General features: G+C 39.8%; 1 protein-coding gene and 1 non-coding gene across 6 annotated transcripts in view; both read left to right on the forward strand.

Moving 5' to 3' along the window:
- The window catches only part of AP1G1 (adaptor related protein complex 1 subunit gamma 1), a 90,931-nt gene that overhangs the window by 43,423 nt on the left and 25,111 nt on the right, over positions 1–22,397 (forward strand). For 4 of the 5 annotated variants that reach the window (XM_077984501.1, XM_077984502.1, XM_028841249.2 and 1 more), the window contains 10 exons: positions 1,146–1,287; positions 3,236–3,332; positions 4,790–4,866; positions 8,653–8,748; positions 9,596–9,676; positions 9,849–9,947; positions 13,182–13,237; positions 15,810–15,923; positions 18,656–18,796; positions 21,069–21,123. In XM_077984501.1, the coding sequence (XP_077840627.1) occupies positions 1,146–1,287; positions 3,236–3,332; positions 4,790–4,866; positions 8,653–8,748; positions 9,596–9,676; positions 9,849–9,947; positions 13,182–13,237; positions 15,810–15,923; positions 18,656–18,796; positions 21,069–21,123 (958 nt within the window). Of the gene's footprint in view, positions 1–1,145; positions 1,288–3,235; positions 3,333–4,789; positions 4,867–6,357; positions 6,367–8,652; positions 8,749–9,595; positions 9,677–9,848; positions 9,948–13,181; positions 13,238–15,809; positions 15,924–18,655; positions 18,797–21,068; positions 21,124–22,397 lie in introns of all 5 variants that reach the window. The other variant, XM_028841247.2, reaches the window with a different exon arrangement.
- On the forward strand, positions 16,249–16,334 carry LOC114674514 (small nucleolar RNA SNORD71). Its single transcript, XR_003725665.1, has one exon. It is a non-coding gene; the product is annotated as a small nucleolar RNA SNORD71 (small nucleolar RNA).

The raw sequence follows: 22,397 nt of genomic DNA on the forward strand, positions 1-22,397 counted from the left end.
TCTTTTAAGTCTTTTTTGTAATATAATATCAAGAACTTCTATTTACTGAGTTTATATTTACTTTCCAGAGTATATTTGAATTGCTCTTAGTTCAGTAGTTTATACGTAAAGAGATTAAGCAAAAGGTTAAAATTTGTGTAGGAGGCTGGGTGCGGTGGCTCATGCCTGTAATCCTAGCACTTTGGGAGGCCGAGACGGGCAGATCACGAGGTCAGGAGTTCAAGACCAGCCTGGCCAATGTGGTGAAACCCTGTCTCTACTAAAAATACAAAATACAAAACTAACTGGACATAGTGGCACGCTCCTGTAGTCCCAGCTACTCGGGAGGCTGAGGCAGAAGAATCTCTTGAACCTGGGTAGCTACTCAGCCTCCCGAGTAGTTGGGATTATAGGTGCCCGCCACCACGCTTAGCCAATTTTTACAGTTTTAGTGGAGATGAGGTTTCACCATGTTGGCCAGGCTGGTCTCGAACTCTTGACTTCAGGTTATCCGCCTGCCTTGGCCTCCCAAAGTGCTAGGATTATAGGTGTGAGCTCCCCCCCACCACCCACCAAGTTTGCTGAGTTTTCTTTTTTTTTTGAGACAGAGTCTCGGTCTGTCGCCCAGGCTGGAGTGCAGTGGCGCAATCTCGGCTCACTGCAAGCTCCGCCTCCCGGGTTCACGCCATTCTCCTGCCTCAGCCTCCTGAGTAGCTGGGACTACAGGTGCCTGCCACCGCGCCCGGCTAATTTTTTCTATTTTTAGTAGAGACGGGGTTTCACCATGGTCTCGATCTCCTGACCTTGTGATCCACCTGCCTCGGCCTCCCAAAGTGCTGGGATTACAGGCGTGAGCCACCGCGCCCGGCGTTTGCTGAGTTTTCTAAAGTGTGTGTCTTTGACATCCAGTAGATAATATGTTTTTCAACTTCTACTGCTTTGGTACCTGAAAACATTGGCTTGTAAGCCTGGTCAGTCTGTTTACTGTATTGATAATATGTAATAAAGTTGGGATAAACATTTTCTGCAATAAATAATTTTATTAATTGTTTTTGTTGATTGGAGAAATCTTGAGTTATTCTGCACTAGTTTGAAATTGTGAAGCTGCTTCTTGGGGAGCACCAGGCAGAACATGCTTGTTCCTACCTTCTTCTTTTCTTTTGCAGTGATCTTAATCATAGCACGCAATTCGTCCAGGGGTTAGCACTTTGTACCCTCGGCTGCATGGGCTCCTCAGAGATGTGCAGAGATCTTGCAGGAGAGGTAGAGAAGCTCCTGAAAACCTCCAACTCTTACTTAAGAAAAAAGGTAACTCTTAATGAACCAAATGTCTGTTTGGATTAGGGAGTATTATGGAGATCAGAAGGCAGATTACTAATTTTTGAAAGATCTGATGATAATGTCATTTTTTCTGTGCAGTAAATTTATTTTACATGATTTTATATTAACCTTAATTCCTCTTTTTTTAAGGAAATGATTTATAAACAAACAAATGTCACTGGATATATCTTAGGTGGCATACCAAATTCCTAAGTTATCTGATTCTAAACAGTATTACACAAGGTGATTATGAACAGATTTTTATGAATTTACTTTTGTCCTAATAATTAGTGCCCATATCTTTGTATTAGTGCCTTTGTATCTCTGGAAGGGCAGTTCCATTGGTACCTAGATAATTATTAGGGAGCGATGTAGAACCCACTTTCCGAATGAATTAGTAATAGAAGAGAATTATTCTTCTATCTGATTTTATTTGTTGATATAAACATTTTATTGAGTTTTTAAAAATTGCTTGAACCCTACAACCTTTGAAAATGAAGTGTATGGAATTTAGAAGTCCAAGAAATGAACATAAACTGTGATCCGTTTGGCATTTACTGTGCCTCTCTATTAATGGTGTGGGAAAGAGGCATTGAAAGGGCCAAACCATTTCCCAGGATGATATGCAGTTAATGATGGCTGCAAACAAAGTTAAATTATTTTTTTTAATTTGTAAGCTGGTCCTTTTTCTTAAAGAATATGTGAGTTACTCTTGTTCAGAAAACTCATTATCATATTAAAATGAAACGTACCTTCAGGTTAGAAAAAAAAAATATTTTTCCTCCCAAATATAACATGGGTGGAATTAGTAGAAATTTTTTTTGTTAATACATCTAACTTTTATGGTATTTGACTCAAACATTTAGTAGTTATAGTTACTTTGCGGAATATGCAAAATCAATGTTTAAATGTACTTTTATTTTCCAGTGAACAAGCTAGTAAGACCATCTTTAGTAGAGACTAAGTATTTTTCACATGATTTTCTTGATGTCAGCAGAGTCATTTGAGGGCCACATAGATATTATTAAACATAACAGTAGATTTATAGCATTTACAGTATATATCTTTCAGTTGTGTAATGTTTTTTAGCCTGTTAGTCATCTCACTCAGAGGTATGATTATCACAGATTGAGATCCTTACCTATTTTTACTTCCTCAAAACTCCACATAAGTTATGTTTAACTTGTTTGATAAATTCATATTAATCATACATAGTCTAATGTAGAAAATTTTTGCCTACTTGTCTAGGCAAAAGGGAGAGGTGAGCCAGAAGATCTCTTTAATATAATAGTATAAACTGGAAATCCCCAACCAGTTAATAAATACTTTTCTCTCCTCTTAATTTTTTTTTTTTTTTTTTTTTTGAGACGGAGTCTTGCTCTGTTGCCCAGGCTGCAGTGCAGTGGCGCGATCTCGGCTCACTGCAAGCTCCGCCTCCTGGGTTCACGCCATTCTCCTGCTTCAGCCTCACCAGCAGCTGGAGTACAGGTACATGCCACCATGCCCAGCAAGTATTTTTAATTTTATTTTTAGTAGAGATGGGGTTTCACCGTGTCAGGCAGGATGGTCTCGATCTCTTTTACCTTGTGATCCGCCCGCCCCGGCCTCCCAAAGTGCTGGGATTACAGGTGTGAGCCACCACGCCTGGCCTCCTCTTAATTTTTTTTTAAATAGAGGCAGGTTCTTAATGTGTTGCCCAGGCTGTTCTTAAACTCCTGGGCTCAAGTGATTCTCCTGCCTTGGGCTCCCAAAGTGCTGGAATTATAGGAGTGGGCCATCACCGTGACCAGCCGTAAATCTAATATCTAACCTCTTCTTTATTTTTCTAGTGGATGAACAAGTTGGTGAGATTTTTGTGTTGGTGGTTTTTTTGTAAGATTGGTTGCCCTGGCATAATTGAAATAAACCTTTTGTTCTTTTATTGTTTTTTTTATAGGCAGCACTATGTGCTGTTCATGTCATCAGGAAAGTTCCTGAACTTATGGAGATGTTTTTACCAGCAACAAAAAATTTATTGAATGAGAAGAACCATGGTAATGTAATTTGGATGCATTCATGAAGTACTGAGGGAGAAAGGGAAAGAGAAAAGGCTTGAGGCTGTGTTAGTCCTGTGTCTCTCAGTACAGTGGAGTCACCTTTCTGCTGTGCCTTAGACCCTTTTCCAGGAAGGTCTGGTCTGACAAACCTTTCTACTCACATATCCTAGCTTTATATTAGAGATTGATTCTTTCATAGTAAACTTATCTTTCATCTCTGGTCCGCTTTTACTATATTAAAAAATTAAGTTATTAATATCTAGTGTAATATACAAATGAGCCTACCCATAATTTTCATGTGTAAAATCCTTTGATTTCTTGCCTATTTTACAGTAAAAGAAAAAATTTCATTATCATGTGGTAGGAGTGTAAGATTTGTGCGTCTGGGCGTAGTAGTTCATGCCTATAATCCCAGCAGTTTGGGAGGCCAAGGTGGGCAGATCACTTGAGCTCAGGACCAGCCTGGGCAACAAAGTCAGAACCCATCTCTGCAAAAAATATGAAAATTAGCTGGATGTGGTGGCACATGCCTGTGGTCCCAGCTACTTAGGAGGCTGAAGTGTGAGGATGGCTTGTGCCTGGGAGGCAGAAGTTGCAGTGAGCCAAGATTGTACCACTGCACTCTAGCCTGGGCTACAGAGCCAGACCCTGCCTGACTCAAAAACTGTGAAAATTCTTTTGGGTTATTTCTGACAGAAGCTTGTATTAGGTACTCAGAATCTTTATATAAAACAGAGGAGTTAAATGGAATGTGGCTGTTCTTTTCCCAAACATTTTATCCTTATTTGAAGTCAGTGAAGGAAGTTTTTGAATAGAGAAAATTCGTGTGTCTTAAATGCTCAGAGAAAAAATTGTGTGGTGTATTTAATTTGACAAATTCAGTGCTGTGCCCAGAATGCTCCAAATATACTTGTTGAACAACTGAATTACTTAGAGCACATATTTATTACTTAGTGAAAAGAAAAGCATTGTGAGATTGTTTTTACTGACTCTGGAGCAAGTAAATTTACTTTGTCATCCACAGTTAATCTCAGAGTTTTGATACGTTTTATCTGGAAATTTAAAATCTTACTAAGATTTTTGCCTCTTGAATTATCTGTTAGAACTCAGATAATAGCTGATTAAGTATAGAACAGATGATACCTAGCTTACATTGTATGTTTTTATGGATATTCTCAGATGGAGAGACACATGTATTGGTCGTCACTTTTTAATAATTATTTTGGTCACATAATTATTGAAAACATTCGGATTTTACTGACTTGGCCAGTTTTAAATCAGGCATCTATTAAGTTCCTCCTTTGTATTCACTTCAATGCTTAGATTCTTTAGGGGATTAAAAAGCAAAAGTAGCAACTATCCTTTTGGAATTGACCTTCAGGAACTCAAAGCCCTGTTCTATAAAATTGAATAATAGGCCTCATTTTTAGTTTTCCTTTGATCTTTTCTTTCAGGTGTCCTCCACACATCTGTAGTCCTCCTCACAGAAATGTGTGAGCGAAGCCCAGACATGCTTGCGCATTTCAGAAAGGTAGGTGCCATTCTCTATGCCTAAGCCTTTGTTGATTGAAAAATGATTTTCCTGAAAAGTACATGATTTTCTTACTTATTTATTTTTTTGAAAGCAAGCTATGGATCTGAATAAGGGTTTTAACTAGCCCTGCTGTGCAGTTGGGCTGGAAGCCAGATTTAGGCATATAAGTAAGAGCTGGCACTAGTATTGTGTTTTTCTTTTCAGGATAGAAGTTTTCTCTCATTGTTGGCAGACACACGAATCTCACGTGTTTTATCTGCTGTTTTCACATTTTGAGTCAGGAAACATAATCTGAGGTCAAATTAAAACTAGGAGTTTTGTGTGTGTGTGTGTGTGTGTGTGTTTTTGTTTTTGTTTTTGTTTTTTTGAGAGGGAGTTTTGCTCTTACTGCCCAGGCTGGAGTACAGTGGCACGATCTCGGCTCACTGTACCCTCCGCCTCCTGGGTTCAAGCGATTCTCCTGTCTCAGCCTCCCGTGTAGCTGAGATTACAGGCATGCGCCACCATGCCCATCTAATTTTTGTATTTTTAGGAGAGACGGGGTTTCACCATGTTGGCCAGGCTGGTCTTGAACTCCTGACCTCAGGTGATCAGCCCGCCTCAGCCTCCTAAAGTGCTGGGATTACAGGTGTGAGCCACTGCTCCTGGCCTGTTTTTTTTTTTTTTTTTTTTTTTTTTTTAAGACAGGAATTTCTTTTCTATTTTTTTAAGGTTAAAACTAAAAGTTTTTTTTATTGCTTTTCCCCTACTCTTCATTTTAGGCCATTGACTCCTGTGATGGAAGTCCTGGCTATCTTAAGTACCCCCTTCTCTCTCTCCCTCTTTTTTTTTTTTTTTTTTTTTTTTTTTTTTTTTTTTTTTGAGGCAGAGTCTCGCTGTGTCACCCAGGCTGGGGTGCAGTGGTGCAATCTCGGCTCACTGCAACCTCTGCCTCCTGGGTTCAAGTGATTCTCCTCCCTCAGCCTCCCGAGTAGCTGGGACTACAGGTGCCCACCACCACGCGCAGCTAATTTTGTTTCGTATTTTTAGTAGAGACGGGGTTTCACCATGTTAGCCAGGCTGGTTTCGAACTCTTGACCTCAGGTGATCCACCCGCCTCAGCCTCCCAAAGTGCTGGGATTACAGGCGTGAGCCACTGCGCCCGGCCTATTTTTTTTTTTTTTTAACTAGTATTTTAAAGTGGACATTTCTATTTCTCCACTTAATTTTAGAAGACAGTAGTAAGGAGCACTCAGAGGAAGACTGTTCTTTGGGTAGTTACATGCATTGAACTTCTTTTATAGGATGCTGGTCATTCCATAAATAGGACTCGCTTTGTACTTTAGATCTAGTAAGGCTCTAACAGGAGTTCTTTTTTGGCTTTTTTTCCCTTAGATGTTCATGTCTTGATTAAATTATTGTAATATAGTATGAGACCCGTATCTGTCCCTAATGCTTGCTTTGTATGTTTTGTTCCTGTTGTCTGTTTGGAATCCTGCTGTATGTTAGAATGAAAAGGTAAGAATTAACCCTCTTTTAGATGGTGCATGCTGGCATTAGGTCCTTAGTAGCTTTTGTGTATCCATCCACAAATGTGGCTTTTAAAATATACTAATGCTGAAGCTGTGCTTAATACTGTGAGTTATTGTTCTAGCATTTTTGGCTAACTTCCTAGTCTAGTTTTTGTTTTGTCACTTAAACTCCTGACTCCAAAGTCAGCCTTGGATTTCAGTTGCAGCCTTTCCTGAATTGTAAACCTTCTTCTCTGCCTTTTCTTTATCTTTACTTGAGAAACTTCGAGCAGTTTTCCAGTGCCTTTGGTGATGGCAATTCCAGATCAGTCTGGAGCTTTGACACAAAATGCTACTGCTTTTTGAAGTAGATATTTTAGAACAGTATGTGGGTAACCTCATACTTTAAAAAGCTCTCTGTGTACTGCTGAGCTTTCAGTTCAGACTTAGAGCTTTTATTTCTCCCTTACCTGTACTTACTCTTACATAGAAGTTTTGAAATATTAAAAGGATTTTGAGGTGGAGTAGTGGGCACCAACTGATTTTCATGGCTGCAGCCTTTCCCTATGTCATCTTATTTTGTTTGTCCTGTTGTCAGTTTTAATAACTTGCATTTTTGTCTGAAAAATGAAACTGGGTTCCAAGAATTGTATGCTGAACATTCAGACATTTGTGCTCTGTGTCCCAGGGTAATCTTATGTGATGTGCTGGCCTTTTGGCAGTGGATAAAACAATTTCTGAATTTAGTAGCCCAAGGAAAAATGACTTTTCCAAGAAATAAACCAGATAAAAAATAACTTGGGTTATATGTAGTACAAAAAAGCAGACCATTGGGAAGTGTGCAAAATAAGCTTGGTAACTACTTGGTCTTCATTTTATTATAAAAATATTGATTTAAAGTGGTTTTAAAAGGTATATTACTATCTCTAATATAATTTTGCCCATAGTTGACAGATGTAATGAATTTACAGATCTCCATGGCTTAGATTTGTCTTATTTGGAGTTGTCCAAATTAGACTTTGTTTAGGTGACTTATAAGAATTAATTCCGAACTGTTATGGCTCACTTTATTTAAATTCATACATACTGTGTTTTCTTGTATTTAGAAGTGGCCTTAATGTTTTGAATGCTTTGAGTGCATGCGTTGGATATAGCTTGGCTTTTCATCTCAGTCTTGATCCTCTTTTAGGCTTGAGGAGTAGGGAAGGGACAGAGTCTAACTACAGTGAGAAAAAATAATTGAGTTGCAGCAGAGTTGTAGCTAAAATTGCCTGCAAAAGAGATGCAATGCAGTTCACTTTGCACACTTTTTAACTTAATTTTTGGTCATTAAAGTTGTTTATATAGCTAAAAATTGAGTTTTTAGTTGGAAACGTAAAAAGTTCCTGTTGTGGCAAACCTTCTGTTTTAATATCAAGTAATTGATCAACAGAAATGAAATGAGTGCCAATATTTAAAACATCTTTGGCTTGACAATAAAATTGCCTTTACAATGTGTTAGGACTCTTAATGGATAAAGTAAAGGAAGGACAGGAAGGAAATTCCTGGTTATAAGGAATGTATAGTCTCATTGAAAAGATAAGAAAACAGACCACAAAGCTGTATATGTAAATAAGTCCTGAAATTTAAAAAAATTGTATCATATGAGTTAAGAATAGGAAGAGGAAATTATTCATGGCCTTGATATCTCTTAAGATGAAAGATGTAATTTTTTCATGTGTCTTTTCCATTTGATTACCGTATTACTGTTGTCAGCTTTGGTATTCCCTGTTGTTTGTTGGAAAAGGGTATAACTCTTCTATCTTAAGAGAAGAGTTTTTTTTCTCTATTTGAGGTTGTATGTTCTAAAGCTATAATGTTAATAAGATCACCAGTTGTATTTTGGTGTGATGACATGTTATATGCAAATGTTTGAATGGATGAAAACTGAACATGTTTTTGCCACCTAGGCATGTCAAGTTCTGCAGAAGTAGAAATGCAGTACGCCCCACAGGCATCTGTTTTACCTGGTTCCCATAGGCTTTCTGACCCAGTATTATTTGTAATATCTTCACATATAACTCTGGCATAAAAAAGTCTGGTTTGGTTTTATCCAGATAAAATACATACTTCTTCTTGAATATTGGCCTAATTTACTCCTAAGTTTATCAAACATCTACAGTATGCTAGTATATTAAATCACTAGAATTTGCTGGGACTCGGACCCTTACACCCTTTTTCTAAACCAAAGGACCTGCTTATTCATGAGACATTCTTCAATATTCACTGTTTTTTGATGCATCTTTCTCTGCAGCTTGTGCCCCAATTAGTTCGTATTTTAAAGAACCTCATCATGTCCGGATATTCACCAGAACATGATGTTTCTGGTATCAGTGACCCCTTTTTGCAGGTGAGGTTGAAAGAATGTTTTAAATAAATGTTATATGAATTTAATATCTTTTAAGTAGACCATTTCCTTCCTCTTAAAGTTTGTGTTGAGTAGAAATTTGGTAATTGATTAATTATATTAATGAATAGTGACACAATTCTGTATTAGATTATGAGGATACAATTACAAGTTTGTTCTTTTTTTTTTTTTTGAGACAAGGTCTTGCTCTGTCACTTAGGCTGGAGTGCAGTGGCACAATCTTGCCTCACTGCAGCCTTGACCTCCCAGGGTCAAGTGATCCTCCCAAGTAACTGGGATTTCAGGTGCTCGCCACCGTGCCTGGCTCATTTTGTATATTTCGTAGAGACAGGGTTTTGCCATGTTGCCCAGGCTGGTCTCAAACTCCTGGACTCACGCAACCTGTCCACCTCAGCCTCTCAAGGTACTGGGATTACAGGCAAGAGCCACTGTGTCCCACTTAAAATTACAGTTTTAATAGTCAAAATCATTTACTATTTTTTACTATAGTAAAAAATACTATAGTATTACTATAATTATAGTAAATAATTATAATTACTATAATTATTTACTATAGCTCTGCAGGTGGTAGTATGTGGTAGTATCCTTTAGCTGTGGAGTACTGAAGTGTGGGTTGTCTTATAATAACTTTATTAGATGTAGAAGCATTTATAGCTTCTCTAAAGAAATGTTTTCAATTCTTCTGTTTGATGTTTGACCATTTCTGATATGAATAAATGGTTCCAAATGAAGTTCTAAGACTTCATTTAGTCATTTGAATTTCATACCAAGATGAGATTTCTTTGTGTGAGACATAATTTGTTGACACCTCTCATATTTTGCACATTAGGTACGCATTTTGCGGTTATTAAGAATTTTAGGACGAAATGATGATGATTCAAGTGAAGCTATGAATGATATATTAGCACAGGTGAGTAGACCAAACTTAAATATTTATTTTAGTTTCGCAGGGAGTAGAATGATTATGGTTATATGGAGCAGTTTTTATTTGTGTTTCCTCATTCATAGCTGTAATTACAAAATGCCTCTTGTTACCTGTGGATTTTTATCACTTACGTACTGCCCTCAATATGTCTTTTCAGGTTGCCACTAATACTGAGACTAGTAAAAATGTAGGAAATGCTATTCTTTATGAAACGGTTTTGACTATCATGGATATTAAGTCAGAAAGTGGATTGCGAGTAAGTCGTTTTAAATCTTTTCTTCCCCCCTAAATGTTTCATTTAGAATGGTTGACTTGGACTGGAGTACTTCAGAGTTGTATTCCATTTGGAACTCAACTTTAAGAAAGAATGATGCAAAATGTGGAATGCTTGATTTTTGGTATCTGAAATACCATTTCTTCCCGCTGAAGGCTTAACATTGATTATAATAAACTTTGGGAGATCTTAGATGTAGCAGTATAGTGAATATATTTGTCTTATCATTGTTGATGTTAACCTTGATCATTTGGTTGAGATGGTGTCTGCTGGGTCTTTCCACTGTAAAGTCATTATTTTTTCCTTTGTAATGAAAAATATTTTGGCAGATATTTTGAGACTATGTAAACATCCTATCCTCAGATTTTTACCTATCAGTTTTAGTATCCACCAGAGAATCTTGCCCACAACAATTATTAAGATGGTATTCTAATGACAAATTTTCCATTTCCCTCATTTTTTTTCTTATTAAATAATTGGAATTCTTCTATAGAGAGGAGTTGTCCCTTCTTCTTCATGAATTTGTTCATTTTGTCATTTATTAATATTAGAACTGTTAGCCCATAGCCTTGTAAAAAACAAATGTACTAGAGTATAATATTTGTGTACAGTTCTTTTTGTCTTTAGCATTATAGTATCTAGTCAGATAACCAAAGTAATTTAGGTTAAGTCCTTTTCCTCTCCCCACCTTTCAAACAGAATGGTAACATAGCATATATATTGTTCTGCACCGTACTTTGTTCACCTAACATTATCTTGGAGCCAGTTCCAAATTCATGTATAGAGATAAGTCTTGTTCTTTTTTTCTTAATTGTGATAAAATATATATAACACAAAATTTACCATTTTCAGCATTTTTAAGTGAACAGTTAGTACACTCATCTTGTTGTGTAACCAGTACTATAGTTTATCTCCAGAACTTTTTTGCCTTAAAGTTTATATCCATTAAACAATAACTCTCCATGCTATAACTACCTCTAGTCCCTGGCAACCACCATTCTACTTCTGTCTATGAATTTGACTACTCTCAGGTACCTCTGAAGAAATATAAGGAAAAAACCCAAAATGTTTTTTCTACTCTTTACTGTCTACCCTCACAGAGTCATTCAACACTTCACTTCTTTTTTGTTTTGTTTTAGGGGCAGGGTCTCTCTCGGTTGTTCAGGCTGATCTTGAACTCCTGGCCTCAAGCAATCCTCCCACCTCAACCTCCCGAGTAATGTGAGCCATCATGTCCAGCTCCAACATTTCACTTCTGACACCATATGTGTTGGGGCTATTTCCCTATACATCAGGCGGTTTTCTGGTGGATACCAGCTGGGTATCCTCTAATTGAATTCAATTCTGACACTTGTCTCCCTGGAGATAAGGTGTCACATCCCGCTGGGTGCGGGCCCGTAATCCCAACACTTTGGGAGGCTGAGGAGAGTGGATCACAAGTTCAGGAGATTGAGACCATCCTTGCTAACACAGTGAAACCCCGTCTCTACTAAAAAAAAAAAATACAAAAAAATTAGCCGGGCGTGGTGGCAGGTGCCAGCTACTAGAGAGGCTGAGGCAGGAGAATGGCATGAACCTGGGAGGCGGAGATTACAGTGAGCCAAGATCGCGCCACTGCGTTCCACTGGGCAACAGAGCGCGACTCCGTCTCAAAAAAAAAAAAAAAAAAAAAAAGGTATCACATCCTACAGTTAGAGGGCTCAGTCCCACAAGACTGACCCCCCCACCCCAACTTCAGATGCCACTCCCAAGCTCAGGTTGTGACCTGTGCTTCTGACCAACCAGCTGTAAGTCAGGGTTCCCACAACCCCCTCCTCAGGTTTAGTTAGTTTGCTAGAGTGGCTCACAGAACTCAGGGAAACATTTCACTTATGCTTGTTGGTTTGTTATAAAGGATATAGATGAACAGCCAGATGGAAGAGATATATAGGGCAAGGCATGTGGGAAGGGGTTGGAAGCTTCCATACCCTCTCCAGATGTGCCGCCCTCCAGGAAGCTCCACATATTCAGCTATCTGGAATCTCCTCTGAACCCTGTCCATTTCAGATTCTTGGAGGCTTCATTATGCAGGCATGATTGATTAAATCATCGGTGATCAGTTTAACCTTCAGCATCTCTCCCCTCCCCAAGGTCGGGGGATGGGACTGAAAGTTCCAACCTTTTAATATCATGGTTGTTCCCCTGGCAACTAGTCTCCATTCTGAGGCTATCTTAGGAGCCCATTGAGAGTCATATCATTAGAACTAAAGATGCTGTCACACGGAAATTCCAAGGGATTTAGGATTTGTATGCCAGGAAACAGGGACAAAAACCAAGTATATATTTCATCATATCACAGTACCTCATATAAGTGGAATCATACAGTTTTTATCCTTTTGATAAGCGTATTATTTAACATAATGTCTTCAAGGTTGAACCATGTGTCAGAATGCATTCTGTCTTAATGGCTGCATGACATTCCATTGCATGGGTGTGCCATAGTATAATTAGCAAATTTGCTATTAACGGAGTTTTAGGGTATCTCCTATCATTTGCAGTTATCAGTAGTGCCACAGTAGACTTTTGTCTATATGTACAGTTGTTTGTCAGATCAATTCCTAAAAGTGAAATTGATAAAACAGAGAATATACTTTCACTTTAAATATAGTTATTTCCAGATTTCCCTCTAAAGAGGCTGTACTAATAATTATTCTTCCACTAACAAAACACTGTCAAAACATTAAAATGACCTTCCAGCACTTACCTTTAGTGTATGATTTTAAGAGTTTGCCTTTGGATTTTTTCCTTTTTTTTTTTTTTGAGACGGAGTCTTGCTCTGTTGCCCTGGCTGGAGTACAGTGGTACAATCTTGGCTTACTGCAACCTCCGCCTGCCGGGTTCAAGTGATTCTCCTGCCTCAGCCTCCTGAGTAGCTGGGATTACAAGCATACACCACCATGCCCAGCTAATTTTTGTATTTTTAGTAGAGACAGGGTTTCACCATGTTGGTCAGGCTGGTCTTGAACTCCTCACCTTGTGATCTACCGGCCTCGGCCTCCCAGAGTTCTGGGATTACAGGCGTGAGCCGCCATGCCCGGCTCCAGTTTGTTTTTTTTTTTTTTTTTGGTTGACTAGCAGTCTGTGAAGCACCAGAGGCCAGAAAGTTATCCTTTAAACACAGGAAACAATATAAAACTTTAATTTTCCTAAATTTTGACCTATGCTATTTCTCTTTAGGTCCTAGCCATAAATATCCTGGGTCGTTTCTTATTGAACAATGACAAGAATATTAGGTAAGTCAACTGAAATATGTCTTTTATCTTGGGTATTGTAAGCCCAGTATTTTAAGAGTGATTTTGCTCAAGATTACACATGTATTGAGTCACATATCTAGAACTTATAGCTCAGAATTTTTATGTTTTTCTGGTCTTAACACTACTGTTTTGTAAAGACTTGAGGATTTGTCTCATGGCATAGAGTCCTATTTGTTCTGTAAATCGGGAGTCAGCAGAATTTTTCTGTAAAGGGTCAGATGGTAAGTATTTTAGACTTTATGGGCCATGGAGTCTTTGGTAACTACTTACCTCTGCCCCTTAGCATGAAATTAGCCATAGACAATATGTCAATGATGAGTGTGGCTGTGTTGAATAAAATTGATTTACATCAAACTTGGGAACTAGTATGAAAAAAATATTTTGATACACAAAAACAGCAGACAGCTGGATTTTACAGGTAGGCTATAGTTTGTTGACTGACCCCTCCTCTAAATTAAGAAAAATGTAACATTTCAGGTAGCAAATCTGGAATGTCTTTGTGAACTCCAGCTAGTTTTAGCTAGTTTTTTAGGTAAATGAATTGATCAGTATTATCTTTTATTTTGGTATTTTCCTGTATGTAGTACGTATTCCTGCTTACCTGTTTTTCTAATCAGGAGAAGTTTTTCTTATATTAAACATGAAAAGATGTGGCAGCTAGGTGCAGTAGCTCACACCTGTAATGCCAACACTTTGGGAGGCAGAGATGGGTAGATCATGAGCCCATGAGTTCGAGACCAGCCTGGGCAAGATGGCAAACCCTATCTCTACAGAAAAATACAAAAATGAGCCAGGTGGCTTGGTGGTGTGCACCTGTAGTCCCAGCTACTCTGGAGGCTGAGGTGGGAGGATCACCTGAACCCAGGAGGTTGAAGCTGCAGTGAGCCGTGATCATGGCACTGCATTCCAGTCTAGGTGACAGAATGAGACCCTGTTTTTGTTTTTTTTTTTCTCTCTTGAGACAGAGTTTTGCTCTTGTTGCCCAGGCTGGAGTGCAGTGGCGCAATCTTGGCTCACTGCAACGTCCGCCCCCCGAGTTCAAGTAATTCTTTTGTCTCAGTCTCCCAAGTAGCTGGGTTTACAGGCGCACATCACCACGTCCCGCTAGTTTTTTGTATTTTTAGTAGAGACGGGGTTTCACCATGTTGGCTGGGCTGGTCTCTAACTCCTAACCTCAGGTAATCCACCTGCCTCGTCCTCCTGAAGTGCTGGGATTACAGGCAGTGAGCCACTGCACCTGGCTGAGACCCTGTTTCAAAAAAAAAAAAAAAAAAAAAGATGTGGAAATAATTATTGTGGCATCCTGAATTATCTTCCCCTTCTAAAGAACACTTGGATTGCCAGGCGCGGTGGCTCACACCTGTAATACTAAGTAGCACTTTGGTAGGCTAAGGTAGTAGGAACGCTTGAGCCCAAGAGTTTGAGACCAGCCTGGGCAACATAGCGGGGGACTCCATCTCTATTAAAAAATAAATACATGAGTAAAATTTTAAACCTTAACATACTAAGTTAAACACGTGGATTTTAAACTCAAATTTTTATAGAGGCAGTTTTGGTACCAGTATCATAAAAGCAGAGAAAACTCAAATGGTAAAATTAAAATTGCATTATGGGGCAAAGGCAGCCTTAAAAGGCATATTATATGCTCTCTTTGTTTTACTATTTGGAAAACTTTAAAAGAATTGAGTCAATCACTTCTATTTATTTTATATTTAATTTAATTTAATTAATTTTTTTTTTTGAGACAGAATCTCGCTCTGTTGCTTAGGCTCACTTAGATCGTGCAGTGGCATGATCTCGGCTCACTGCAAGCTCTGCCTGCTGAGTAGCTGGGACTACAGGCGCATGCCACCACGCCCGGCTAATTTTTTGTATTTTTAGTAGAGACGGGATTTCACCGTGTTAGCTAGGGTGGTCCTAATCTCCTGACCTCGTGATCCGCCTGCCTTAGCCTCCCAAAGTGCTGGGATTATAGGCTTGAGCCACTGCGCCCAGCCCCAATTTTATTTTTTTTGAGACAGAGTCTTGCTCTGTCGCCCAGGCTGGGGTGCAATGGCGTGATCTCAGCCCACTGCAACCTCAGCCTCCCATGTTCAAGCAATTCTCATGCCTCAGCCCCCCAAGTAGCTGGGACTACAGGCACCTGACCCATGTGCCCGGCTAATTTTTATATTTTTAGTAGAGATAGGGTTTCACCATGTTGGCCAGGCTGGTCTTGAACTCCTGACCTCAGGTATCCGCCCGCCTTGGCCTCCCACAGTGCTGGGATTACGGGTGTGAACCACCATGCCCAGCCTACTTTTAGAAATTTAAATGGACTTGACCATGAATGCAAATCTAAAATCCAGAGCTTCTCCTGGTTGCCGTTATTTTAGATTATGGTATCGCTTATACCTTTGAAATGTTACTTTTATGCTCACTAACTTTCTTTTAAATATTTAAAAATGTGTGCTTTCTCTTATCCATTAGACGTCTTTCTATTATTTAAACAGAGAAAAACTATCCCGAATTTTACATTTTAACTGTGTTATTTTGCAACTGTTTCATCTAGATACGTGGCTCTGACATCTTTGTTGAAGACTGTACAGACAGATCATAATGCAGTACAGAGGCACAGAAGCACAATTGTGGACTGTCTTAAAGATTTGGATGTCTCAATAAAACGGTAACAAACTGAGAGCCTTTCTCAGTCTAGTGCTTTTGGTAAATTGAGTGACAGATTATTGATAGTTCTGTGCCCCTGCCATGTGATACTTTGTAATAGTTTTCAGAGCAAGAGTGTTGACATTTGTGTATTTAGTCATTGTGTTCATAGATGGACTCTGCTGAGTGAATCCTTTTTTAGAAAGGATTGGCAGGGAGAAGTTTAGGTTATTAAGGAGGCCAATAAGAATACTTAAGTGCACACTGAAGTTGTCCTTGGCTCTTTGATAAGTATAACAGGCACAGAGTATCTTGGCAAAAGTTTACCTAAGGGAGGTACTGTGCTTTGTGTGTTGGAGGATGAAAGTACGGAGTGATCCATCGGCTAAGTGTCTTATCACAATGCTGACACTCAAACTGCTGACAGCACACGTTTTTCACAGTACTTACTCCCCAGGATCCTGAAGGCAGCGTGTTTCTTAGAACAGTGTATCCTGAAATGACTGTTAGGCAGCAGATAGCACTCTCAAAAAGCATAAATCCCTTCCCTTAATGGAGTAATTCTACTGGATCTCTTCTTAGAACTCTAGGTGTTTGTAGAACCTAGCTAAAGTTGGCCTCTGAACTTTTGGTTGTATGTTCAAATCTAGAACAAAGTATATTTAAAGCGATCTCTGAAACCATTCAGTCAACAAACATTTATTGATGCTGAGTTCCTTTGATTTACACAGAACAGGTACAAATTAAAGGTGCTAAGTACTTGAGCAATCTATAGATAAGACCTAAACTTAATAACACCAACTTTTATGTAGCACTTTGCAAAAGATTTTTTAAGTACCCTCTCAGTGGGTTCTCAGAGCAAGCCAATGAGAGAGCCTAAGCAACTACTTCTATCCCTAATTAACAGGTTAGTTAAAATTCAGTCCCACAGGGATCAAATGACTTAACCTAAACCTTAATCCTTATAAGGGGCAGTCCTGGGAATAGATGGTACCCTTCTGACTCTTTTTGTGTTGTTTCTTTCTAGCTCATTACTGGGTTGTGAATTTCAAAAGAAGTGAAACCTGTGTCTCTTTGACAGGATATATAATAGTAAGAGCTTAGACTCTGGAGCCAGACTGCCTCATTTCATATTCTGACTCTGCCTTTGATAGACTAGGTCAAATTACTTAAACTTTCAGTGCCTCAATTGCCTCATAAGTAAAATGCAGATAGAAGGGCAACCACTTCATAGGGTTATGCAGGATAAATTGAATTAATATATGTAAATTACATAAGCACCCTGTAAGTTATTATATCTAAGGATTGAATTTTTGCTACTTATATGTTAGCCTAGCTAAGATGAAAGTATCCGCTACTTGTTAATTTTTTATTTTTTTTGGAGACGGAGTCTTGGTCTGTTGCTCAGGCTGGAGTGTGGTGGCGCGAACTTAGCTCACGGCAACTTCCGTCTTCTGAGTTCAAGCGATTCTCCTGTCTCAGCCTCTTAAGTACCTGGAATTACAGGCGCCTGCCACCACACCCAGCTGATTTTTATATTTTTAGTAGAGACGGGGTTTTGCCATGTTGGCCAGGTTGGTCTTGAACTCCTGACCTCAGGTGATCTGCCCGCCTTGGCCTCCCAAAGTGCTGGGATTACAGGCGCGAGCCACTGTGCCCAGCCTAAGTTGTTACTTTTGAAAGTCAGTGTACATACAGTGTTTGATATTATTGACCAAGTATGGAAAGATGCATATAGTAACCTTACAACTTTTACATGTTAAACATTCCTATTTTTCACTTCATTGCCAACTTTGAATAGGCAGTTACAGAAACTCTTATTTGTCCTCATAGCACATGCCATTTTTTTTCCTTCTCATGGCCCTCATTTTCCCTTTGAAATTTTTTTTTTTTTTTTTGAGACAGAGTCTCGCTCTGTTGCCCAGGCTGGAGTCCCTTGCCTCACTGCAATCTCTGTATTCCGGGTTCAAGCAGTTCTCCTACCTCGGCCTCCCTAGTAGCTGGGACTACAGGCACCCACCACCATGCCTGGCTAATTTTTGTATTTTTAGTACGTAAGTGGTTTCACCATTTTGGCCATGCTGGTCTCAAGCTCCTGACCTCAGGTGATTCGCCCACCTTGGCCTCCCAAAGTGGTGAGAAAACAGGTGTGAGCCACTGTGCTCGGCCTTGAATTCAGTTTTTAGTCTGAATTTCTGCATACCTTTTGATGGAAACTATGTTACATCATCTTTGGACAGAGTAGGGTGTAATAAAAGTAAAATATGGTGACTTCACATGTCACATTTTTAAGGAATGAGGCAGATAGGTATTATTATTGGGTAATACATTTGTTGCCCCTCTTTTTGAGACTCTTAGGTATTCTAACTTCCATATTTGTAGAACAGCCTGTTGAACCCAAACTGCATGTTTGGAGTTTAGTGGTATATCTCATAGGGACTTTTGAGGAAAAATATTGCATGAAGATTCAAAATATCAAAACTAACTTTGATTACATAAAAATACATCTCCTTGGTATTTCATAGGGACTTTTGAGGAAAAATATTGCATGAAGATTCAAAATATCAAAACTAACTTTGATTACATAAAAATACATCTCCTTGGTTATTTTGTGTGCAAAGATTGGGATCACAAGATTGTGCAAGGACGTTAGCACATCTGGCAGTGCTTGGTGTTCACAGAGTGCATACCTGGGTCTTTGTTTCATTTCCACTATAAATTTTGTAACTGTTTTTAATTTTTCCCTTCTGCAAGGCGTGCAATGGAATTGAGTTTTGCCCTGGTAAATGGGAATAATATCCGAGGCATGATGAAAGAATTACTTTATTTTCTGGATTCCTGTGAGCCAGAATTTAAAGCAGATTGTGCATCTGGAATCTTTCTTGCTGCAGAAAAGTAAGATTTAATTTTTACCTTTATTGGTAAAGTCTGCTTGGAACTTTTGGAAGTGTCTTTAAAACATGGGGAGGGGGCTGGGTACGGTGGCACACACCTGTGGTCAGCAGTTTGGGAGGCCGAGGCAGGCGGATCACGAAGTCAGGAGTTTGAGACCAGCCTGGCCAACGTGGTGAAATGCTGTCTCCATTAAAAATACGAACATTTGTTGGGCCTGGTGGCGCGCACCTGTAGTCCCAGCTTCCCAGGAGGCTGAGGCAAGAGAATCACTTGAACCTGGGAGGCAGAGGTTGCAGTGAGCCGAGATTATGCCACTGCACTCCAGCCTAGGTGACAGAGCAAGACTCCATCTCAAAAACAAAACAAGGCCGGGCGCGGTGGCTCAAGCCTGTAATCCCAGCACTTTGGGAGGCCGAGACGGGCGGATCACGAGGTCAGGAGATCAAGACCATCCTGGCTAACACGGTGAAACCCCATCTCTACTAAAAAATACAAAAAACTAGCCGGGCGAGGTGGCGGGCGCCTGTAGTCCCAGCTACTCGGGAGGCTGAGGCAGGAGAATGGCATAAACTTGGGCGGCGGAGCTTGCAGTGAGCTGAGATCCGGCCACTGCACTCCAGCTTGGGCGACAGAGCGAGACTCCGTCTCAAAAAAGAAAAAAAAAAAACCCAACAACAACAACAAAAAATGGGGAAACGACTGTAAATATGTTTAAAACACATAACATTTATTTCAAGCTCTCAGCTGAGACCAAAAAAATTTTACACTTTTATGAAATCTTCTCATTTTTCTGTTCTTTAACCTCTCATCTCTGATGCTGTTTTTTGTTTTGTTTTGGTTTATTTGTTTTGGTTTATTTGTTTTGGTATTTTTTTTTTGAGACAGGGTCTCACTTTGTCACCTAGGCTGGAGTGCAGTGGCACAATCTCCCAGCTCGCTTCAACCTTGACCTCGCCAGGTTCAGGGGATCCTCCTGCCTCAGCCCCCCAGGTAGCTGGGACTACAGGTGTACGCCACCACACCCTGCTAATTTCTGTTTTTTTGTTTTTTTGGTTTTTTTTTTTTTGTAGAGATGGGGTTTCACTATGTTGTCCAGGCTGGTCTCGAACTCCTGGACTCAGGCGATCCGCCTGCCTCAGCCTCCCAAAGTGCTAGGATTATAAGCGTCAGCCACCACACCTGGCCTATAGTGCTGTTTTAATAAAGGGAATAGAAAAGTTACAACATCTGAATTGCTGCTCTATGCAGAATTTTGAGGAAGTACCTTATGATTTTAGCAGTATAGCTATTCTTTCTCTTCTTTCCACTCTGAATTTAAGGAAACAAGTTTTTAGTTCTAATGTTGTTGTCTTGGTCTGAAAACAGTTCGTTTTTTTCTTTGTTCTTTATCCTCTCCTGCCCTGACTGAATAATCATTTTCTCTGAAACTGAAAACAAATCTCATTTCTCAGCTTAGCAACTCTTATTGCGATCTTATGGGAAACATCTGAGTTTGACTACATACTCTCTTTTTTTTTTTTCTTTTTTTTTTTAATTTTAGAAATGGGGTCTTGCTCTGTAAGCCATGCTGGAGGGCAGTGGGCCAGTCATAGCTTACTGCAGCCTGGACTTCTGGGCTTAAGCCATCCTTCTGCCTCAGCCTCCTGAGTAGCTGGGACTATAGGCGCAAATCATCATGTGCCACTAATTTTTTAATTTTTATTTTGTAGAGATGGGGTCTTGCTGTGTTGCCCAGGTTTGTCTGGAACTCCTAGCCTCAAGCACTCCTTCCTCCTTGGCCTCCCAAAGTACTGGGATTATAGGCATGAGCCACTGAAGTCAGTTGACTGTATACCATTTTATCACTCTCTAAAATGGCATTTGTTGCTAGATTTGAAGTTGAAATGTTTCCACATATGTTCACTTATCCAGGGAACCTAGAAAAGACTGTAGGACAGGATTTTCTTTTCTTTCTTTTTTTCTACAGTGAGCTGGCTCACTGTAGCCTCAACTTCCCAGGCACAGGCAATCCTCCCACCTCAGCCTCCCAGAGTAGCTGAACTACCGGCACCCACCACCACACCCAGCTAATTTTTGTATTTTTTGGTGAGACAGAGTTTCACCATGTTGCCCAGGCTCATCTCGAACTCCTGAGCTCAAGCGATCTCCCACCTCGGCCTCCCAAAATGCTGGGATCACAGGTGTGAGTCACCCTGCTAGGGCAGGTTTTTCTAGTCACTGAAAACAGTATATTTTGCTGGTTCCAATTGTCCCTTTCCATTGTTTTTTTCAGGTATGCACCTTCCAAACGATGGCATATAGACACAATTATGCGTGTTTTGACAACGGTAAGTACTTTTTTTCAGACAGCACATACAGAGTGCTGGGATATACTAATAAATGTGGCATACAAATCCTTTGTTATCGTGAGGTTTATGTTCTAGTCAGGGAGGTAAGAAATTCACAAGTAAATAGGTAACATTAAAGTCAGTTAAGAATAAATGCCATGAAGAAAAACCTAAAGCAGCATGGAGGAATATAATGATGGCAGGATAAGGTGGGATATAGGGCAACTGGCCAAGTGTTTTAGATTAGAGTAGTCAGGGAGGTCTCTCAGAGGAGAAAACAGCATAACATTTGAGTAGAGACCTTAGAGACATGAGGTACGAGCCATGCAGAGATCTTGAGGAATAGTGTACCATACAGAGGGAACACTAAGTGCAAAGACCCGAGGTAGGAGCAAGCATGGCTTGCTTGGAGAGCAACAGAAAGGCAAGTAAAACTGTAAAGTGAGAGAGGCAGAGAATGGTAGGAAGGATGTCAGAGACATAAGCAGGGGCCAGACTATGTAGGCCTCATGGGAGCTTGCATTTTATTTTGAATATGTTAGGAAGCCATTGCAGGGTTTTGAATGGCTAAAGTTACTCAGGATTTGAAATCCTGTTTTGGGTGGGATCCTTTCTTTGGCATTCTTGCAGAAATTTGGGGTTTCTGTGTTTATTATTCAATTAGTAGGCAAGGATTAGGTATTTAAGAGTAAAAATGCAAGTGCAGTGACATGTAAGAAAAAACCATTTCCATCTAATTAAGTCACTACAAGTAGATACTGTAAAGGAAAAGTCACAAATTTAACCATGTTAAAATTAAAAACTTGAATAACAAAAAGGGGAACAGTCTACAGATTTAAAAGGCAAATAAGGCCTGGCGCGGTGGCTCAAGCCCGTAATCCCAGCACTTTGGGAGGCTGAGATGGGCGGATCACGAGGTCAGGAGATCGAGACCATCCTGGCTAACACGGTGAAACCCCATCTCTACTAAAAATACAAAAAACTAGCCGGGCGTGGTGGCGGGCGCCTGTAGTCCCAGCTACTCGGGAGGCTGAGGCAGGAGAATGGCGTGAACCCGGGAGGCGGAGCTTGCAGTGAGCTGAGATCGCACCAGTGCCCTCCAGCCTGGGTGACATAGCGAGTCTCCGTCTCAAAAAAAAAAGTAAATAAATAAATAAAAAATTTAAAAAAAGGCAAATTAACAACTGGGGAAAAAGTGAGGTATCATTTTTTCACATTTCATAATTTTTAATCTAATTCCCAGTATTAGAAAATAGAGAAACAGGCAGTATTCT

The sequence above is a fragment of the Macaca mulatta genome, chromosome 20 (genome assembly GCF_049350105.2).
Source record: "Macaca mulatta isolate MMU2019108-1 chromosome 20, T2T-MMU8v2.0, whole genome shotgun sequence".
Lineage (NCBI taxonomy): Eukaryota > Metazoa > Chordata > Mammalia > Primates > Cercopithecidae > Macaca > Macaca mulatta.